A 6886-nucleotide genomic window follows, 5' to 3' on the forward strand; every position below is an offset into this window, starting at 1 on the left:
TGGAAAAATCCACAGTCTCGTGGTTCCAATAAATGATTGATGGGAGACTGCGAGGTTTCCGATTGACCTCTGAGGTAAAAAAAAAAAAAAAAAAATCATGAGGAAATCATCTCAGTGAACATTATTGTCAAAATGTGGTTTGCTGAGTGATTAACACTGAAAAACTTCTGGGAAATGTTTTTATTTATTTTGGAATAAAATGTATAACTGCTCAATTATCTCCAAACCTGCTGTCAGCCACCAGGACAAAGAAGAGATGAATATTATCATCATGTCTGAGTCACATGTTTATAACGTATGAACACTGAAGCGCCAGCCTTTGAATTTTATCCAGAAAACAGAGACAGGTTATATCCTTCCTTACATCCTCCTGTGAGTGACAAATTAAAGGAAAATCCTTAACCTTTGACCCTCCACATCACATGTTGCTGGCGACCTTGACATCAACTTGATGCAGCCTGTTAGTTTAACAGATACAACACTGGACCTCAAAGTGTACAGAGTACAAACTACATATCCCATGAGTACATCCAATTCTGTCTCACAAAGAGATGCCATCCCACCACTGGACTGCAGGGTTTTTGTTAAACTAGAAACACCAGTGCTGTCTTCATTATGAAAATAAAATATTGATCATTTTTGAGAATAATATCTGAAATATTTAAATGTGCAGATTACTGCTGTTGTTTTAGGACAAACTGCCACAGCTGTTGTTCCCTCTACAACTCATTGTGTAGAGAAGTCAGTGGAACAACTGATCATCCATTGTCTTCATTTCAAGAGGCTGCAACCATGATGGGTAAAAACTTTGGGAACACTTGGGGAAATTTTTGTAGATTCTCAGAAAACTTGTTTAAGACTAAACAAGCCCAACAGTCTATTTATACACGGCTGTGGTTGCTCAGCCTCAGAGTCTTAATTCAGATCAGATGAGTTGTACAGAAATGAAGATAATCTCCATTTCTGTACAACACATCTGCAACTGTGACAGCAGCAGCACATCATTGGCTAGGCTGTCCAGTGCAAGTCGCTCACTTCCAGCCTTGTCCGGCCTGAAATGATGGGACTACGGTGATTTAGAAAGATGTTACAGATGTGAAACTGAAGAGTCTGCTTTTTATAAACAGTTGCTTTATTACAAAAATGTACATATTTAAAACTATAATGAGACTTAATAAAAACTCTACAAAGTCTATATACAAAAAGAAAAGAAAGAAAGAAAGAAAGAAAGAAAGAAAGAAACAAACAAACAAACGTTTGAACCCGACTGCAGTCCTGCCTGCAATCCAACTGGCTGAAGTCGAAAGAGCAGCCGCCGCCTCAGAAGTCAGCGTCCAACCGGAAGGTGTTGTCCGTGGGCGTCGCCATCACGCCCATCCTCTGGTACTCGCCCACCCGCTTCTCAAAGAAGTTGGTCTTTCCCTCCAGGGAGATGTTCTCCATGAAGTCAAAAGGGTTCTCCACCCGGTAGATCTGCACACAGAAACACCATGTCAGTCAGCTCCACCCACTGCCCCCACCCTGAGGTCACCCGCCCCCACCCACGGGCGAGTTCAGATAGGCGTCTGTGTCGCACTGCCGCTGCCCGTCAGAGAACCACTCGTCCTCTGACCAGACTCTGCAGCAGCACTCAGCCCCCATCACTGGCTGAGGTCCGTACCCCTGCGCACTTCATCATCACTCACACCACCACCTTCATCATGTTGCTCTCTGAGGTCAAAGAGTTCCTGAAATGTGTCTGTGTGGAGAACTGATCATGTTTTATTTTAAGTTTAGCTTGTCACTGAGATGAGTGCGGATGTTTCGCGATGCTGTTTTTCTGCCTTTAAGTCAGTCACATGATCACATGACCTGTGTGGGGCGTTACCTTGGAGAAGCCGAGCTCCAGCAACAGTCTGTCGGCCACGAACTCGATGTACCGTTTCATCATGTCGCAGTTCATCCCGATGAGCTTGACGGGCAGAGCGTCAGTCAGGAACTCCTGCACACAAACCAATAAACCCATTAAAGCCATCCTGAACCAGTAAATCCACCGTGAACCAGTGGGCCCAACAGAGCAGCTTCACCTGCAGCTGGGACTCACCTGCTCGATCTCCACGGCGTTCTTGATGATGCTGATGACAGTTTCCTTGGGCGGTTTGTTCACCAGGTGTTTGAACATCAGACAGGCAAAGTCACAGTGCAGACCCTAAACGCGGCAGGCACACAAACACACGTTAAGAGTGACATCATCACTGGATCAATACCTGCAATCCGACACCAACAGGGCGCCTCACCTCGTCTCTGCTGATGAGCTCGTTGGAGAAGGTCAGGCCGGGCATCAGGCCTCTCTTCTTCAGCCAGAAGATGGCGGCGAACGAACCCGAGAAGAAGATCCCCTCCACAGCGGCAAAGGCCACCACGCGCTCTCCTGCAGATCAATAAACAGACAATAATCAATGAAGCTGCTTGAGGTGGAACCATTGTGTCAGGTGGCCTAATGGGCAGCAGCTTATTTACCGTAGGTGGCGTTCTTGTTGCCGATCCAGTTGAGCGCCCAGTCAGCCTTCTTCTTCACGCATGGCAGCGTCTCGATGGCATTAAACAGGTACTCTCTGAGGGCGGGAACACATCGTGACTCACCAGTTAGATCAGTACAGGCCAGTTAAGCCATTACAGAACAGTATTTGGCCCCGCCTCCTGCGTACCTCTCTTTGGGGTCCTTGATGTACGTGTCGATCAGCAGGCTGTACATCTCTGAGTGGATGTTCTCCATGGCGATCTGGAAACCGTAGAAACACCGGGCCTCCGTTACCTGCACTTCCTGCATGAAGCGCTCCACCTGTTGGTCAAAGAGCGACAACAAGAGTGTTACAGCGGTCCGTGACCTCAAAACCATCTGTAAGAGCAGGCGCAGCGGCTCACCAGGTTCTCATTGACGATGCCGTCGCTGGCGGCAAAGAAGGCCAACACGTGGGAGATGAAGTAGCGCTCTTCGTCCTTCATGGCATCCCAGTGCTGCAGGTCCTTGGACAGATCCACCTGCACAGAAAGAGCACGTCAGCATCACGGCGTCCAGCATCAAGCCCCGCCCCATTACAGCTCTACCTACCTCCTCTGCCGTCCAGAAGGACGCCTCTGCCTTCTTGTACATCTGCCAGATATCGTGGTACTCAATGGGGAAGATGACGAAGCGGCGAGGGTTGTCCTTCAGCAGAGGCTCCTCCTCCTGCGAGCTCTTTTTCACTTTGGGCTGAAGACAAAGATCATTGCTCAGGATTATTGATTAGCTTATTCATCGATTCTGGAGCAAAAACAGTGAAAAGTTAAAGTTTGTGCAGATTTGCTGCCTGTATCGTTCACTGATCTGAAGGTGGTGGACAAAATAACAGAAACGGCATAAAACCTGAACACCACAGCAGCTCTTCCTAATAAACTAGAACCCTGAACCGACCTCAGCCCTGCCGCTCACTGTTGGCGCCACGGCCACAGTTTAGGCGCCACATCTGCACAGTAACACACACGAAGCTGCCGTCAGTGAGCTCAGCATCGACTCGGTCCGCTGATATGAGGAATCCGCTAAAAGTACGAAGCTTCCTGCGGCTTCTTTCTCACTTACCGCAGCAGCGTCGAAGATCCTCCGCGCGGTTTGGGACGCCAGGATGCGGCTGCTGTTCGGGCCCGGAGGCTGAAAGGAGACACAGACCGTCAGCACACACAGCGACTCTTTATCGATACCTGTAATTGTTCGGTGACGTTAAAGAATCGGCGGCCTCTGTGAGCGGGAACCTGAAGCAGCCTCACCGTGTTCTCTTTGTCCAGAGACATTTTGTCCAGCTGCCCGCTGAGGGTCTGCTCGTTCTTCACGGAGAGCGGGGAGCGCGCGGTCAGCATTGTGACTTTTCGGGTTCAAACGGACACAAAGAAAAAAACACTAAGAAGCTAAAAGGAGCAGAAAGCTAAAGCTTAGTAGCTGCAGATAGACGGAGACAGTATAGGGCTTCCGCTGCTCGCCCTTTTATTGGAATCTTGGCGCTAGAACTGCTGGCCAATGGGCACGCAGCTAAATGAGCCCCTTTAAACAGTCGGGAGGGACCGAGCCAATCAGGTCGCGAGAAGTGCTCTCGTGACCCCTAAACGATTGCGGGAAATTCAAACTCTTTGTTTGTGCGGGTTACAAAACCTTTTGTAACTGCTGTTTACAAAATGATTAAAACGAGTGCTTACGAAACCTTTCAGACTTTGATAAAAATCTTGCATTGGTTCATATGAAACATTTTATACTGTGATTCTAAAACACTTTAGAATGTTTCTCAAAGAAAAAACGCTTCTGTAATAATGAGACATTAGCGCCTAAAGAATCAAGAATTACATCTATTTTCGTGCAGGTTAAGTTCAGCGGGTTGTTCTAAATCATGTGGCTGGATCCACACATATTAACGGATACTAACCGATTTCTGCTTTAAAGGGTCTACCATCAACTCGCCGTTATTTAACCTGAATCAGTCTTTATTTCTGCTGCCGCCATTTCTGAATTCCTCTCATCTACATGAGCTGTCATATCAGAGAACAAACACTTGCATCAACAAAAAATGTAAAAGTGCAAAGAGGATTCTGGAGGAATGTCGGTCACTTGAGCAGAAAAAATGGATTTAAAAGGAGATTTATTGAGTCTTTCTGGCCCCCATCACCTGAATGTGTTGTAACTGCGGTCTGAGTAGTTGTCAGCCTCTGGAGACAAACTTTGAATTTCATTTTCCTCATGAATCCGATCTTATTAAACCTACATCTCCTTCCAGCTTGAGAGCTTCGTGTTACTGCTTCCGGGTTACATCTGACGAGATCGGGTCGCTCAGTTTCGCCCCCTGTTGTGCGGGATGGACTTAGTGACTCAGTTTTCCAGTTGTTGTCGGCAACAGTCATGATCCTTTTGATGCATTTTGTAATCAAACTGTAAACATATTTGACTATAACTAAATCTGTCTGGATGAGAAACCTACGGTGGCCCTGAGAGGCCAAACGGACTGCAACTTCAGAAAGCACTTGCAAAAAGAAAAATGCTGCAAAAAGAAAAATGCTGCAAAAAGAAAAACGCTGCAAAAGCACACAAAGCACAACGGAAATAGGAAAAAAGACAACGGAAATGATAGAAACGATGTTCTGGGGAGACAATAACCGGACGGACCAGTTGCACGAACCAAAACATGCTAACAAGTGCACTGGGACTGGGAGACACTTCAAAGAAGTGGAGCGGCCAAAGAGTAAACTTTCAAAAGTAAGTTCTGAATATTATGTCACTTATTTATGTGCAAATGTTAGCCGTTAGATAGTCGACCTTAATCTTACAGAGAATGTGATGATTTTGTGGATAATTAAAGTCAGTCATATATCCACAAACACAACAGGCTGAAAGTCAGTGATGCTGCTCGGTTTGCAGTCCTGAATATCACGGCACAAGCAGGATTCACTGCACTGTTAATGTTAGCTATGTTATATTGCTGCCTCTGTTCGGTGGTGTCGAGCCAAACGGACTTTAACGTGTGTTTGAACGAGCTGACGGTTCACTCGTTAAGCTGAAAGAAAGATGCTTTAATCACAGCACGTCACACATGTGTCCACTGCACCATCTGGGAACTCTTCTTGTTTAGCACTCGTAATAACACAAACACTAAATCCTCCTGTTTGTAGCAGTGTATACAGCTGAGACTGTCACCTGTCTGTCTGTCCTGCACTCTCTCTCTGTTTCTTTCTCTCTGATTGTGGAATAAAAGTATGAACATGTGTTTATAAGTTACACTTGTGTTTGAATCCTGCAGCTTATCACACATTTGATTTCCATGTGTGACAACTGCAAGTGTCCAGAGTGAGGACAGACTGAGGGACCCACTGCTGCACATCATCTGTGAGGCTTTGCACCCCTGATGATCCACCGAACTCAACAGTGTGTGAGGAAGAGGAGGAGGAAGAGCCAGCAGCAGCTGACAGATGGAGAGAATAGACAGACTGTTCCCTGTTTGTGAAGGACTGCTAGGAAAGTTTAACATAACTGTCTGTCCTGAATCAGTCTTATTAGGTAATGTTCAAATAATTTTATCATTCCAGTGTTTTCAGTGTGGGAGAAAGTACTCAGGGCCTTCAAGTTACACACTATGAAAGGCAGCAACAAGTTTAATGATTCAGAAACCTAAAGTATGTATCAGCAGCAGAATGGAGCTAAAAATAAATGTTTGTTTCAGTTCTATGAAGCTTTGAGTATTTTGGATTAGTAGCACTGCTGTGTTTGTTGCATCATATTGCTGTAATTGTTTATATGCTTTATATATTCTGAGGTAAGTTGATCTATAGTGTTACATCATATTCTATAAGGATGTTATGTGTTTGTACTTTCTGCCCAGTTTGACCCATTTAACAGAAGTCAGCCTGTTTAAGGCTCTGATATCTATTCTGTATGACTTAAAGCAGTTATGACATGGTCTGATTTTCTCACCCAATAAAGGAATATTTCATATATCAGTCTACTCTTCATTTTATCAGAAACAGTTTTCACAGCTCGTACATTTTCTTTTTACACATATATGTAAGCATTGAGCCAAATTTAGTAATGCCAACATATTAAAAGAACAATATTTGTCTCTTATATATAATACATCTATATATACACTGTCACAGATACTTGTGTTTAAGTGAAGATTTAAGGTGATAGGAAATATAAATAAATGCAACTTGAATCTTTACTGAAGCTCAGTGTTTGGCACAGAGTTCATGTTCACTGCTGTAATAACTAATAATGATTAATATAATATTGGCCATATTATATTTACATTACCAAAGTGAGATGACTTTAGTCTCATGAACAAGATTAGCTAATTGTTATTTACTAGCTAATCTTAAATGACTGTTCAGTACA

General features: G+C 44.6%; 1 protein-coding gene and 1 non-coding gene across 2 annotated transcripts; both read right to left on the reverse strand.

Moving 5' to 3' along the window:
• Positions 1-1114: 1114 nt before the first annotated feature.
• Positions 1115-4037, reverse strand: LOC102307557 (ribonucleoside-diphosphate reductase subunit M2). The gene is made up of 10 exons (XM_005953113.3): positions 3784-4037; positions 3599-3667; positions 3092-3232; positions 2905-3021; positions 2688-2821; positions 2500-2594; positions 2277-2410; positions 2084-2188; positions 1868-1981; positions 1115-1473 (listed from the first exon to the last, which is right to left on the reverse strand). The coding sequence occupies exons 1-10, from the start codon at positions 3871-3873 to the stop codon at positions 1321-1323; spliced, it is 1152 nt and encodes a 383-aa protein (XP_005953175.1). The 5' UTR covers positions 3874-4037; the 3' UTR covers positions 1115-1320.
• Positions 1549-1684, reverse strand: LOC121813851. The gene has a single exon (XR_006053924.1). It is a non-coding gene; the product is annotated as a small nucleolar RNA SNORD94 (small nucleolar RNA).
• Positions 4038-6886: the final 2849 nt, after the last annotated feature.

This window comes from Haplochromis burtoni, unplaced genomic scaffold, assembly GCF_018398535.1.
Source record: "Haplochromis burtoni strain Fernald_Lab_line unplaced genomic scaffold, NCSU_Asbu1 Contig_3003, whole genome shotgun sequence".
NCBI classification, from domain to species: Eukaryota; Metazoa; Chordata; class Actinopteri; order Cichliformes; family Cichlidae; genus Haplochromis; species Haplochromis burtoni.

Excerpts from the sequence above, each read along its gene's own strand:
- LOC102307557 (XM_005953113.3), bottom strand. The coding sequence starts at position 3,873 with ATGCTGACCGCGCGCTCCCCGCTCTCCGTGAAGAACGAGCAGACCCTC. Across the intron at positions 3,668-3,783 it reads CTCTGGACAAAGAGAACACG|CCTCCGGGCCCGAACAGCAG; the intron begins GTGAGGCTGCTT and ends GTCTCCTTTCAG. Across the intron at positions 2,822-2,904 it reads GCATCGTCAATGAGAACCTG|GTGGAGCGCTTCATGCAGGA; the intron begins GTGAGCCGCTGC and ends TTTGACCAACAG.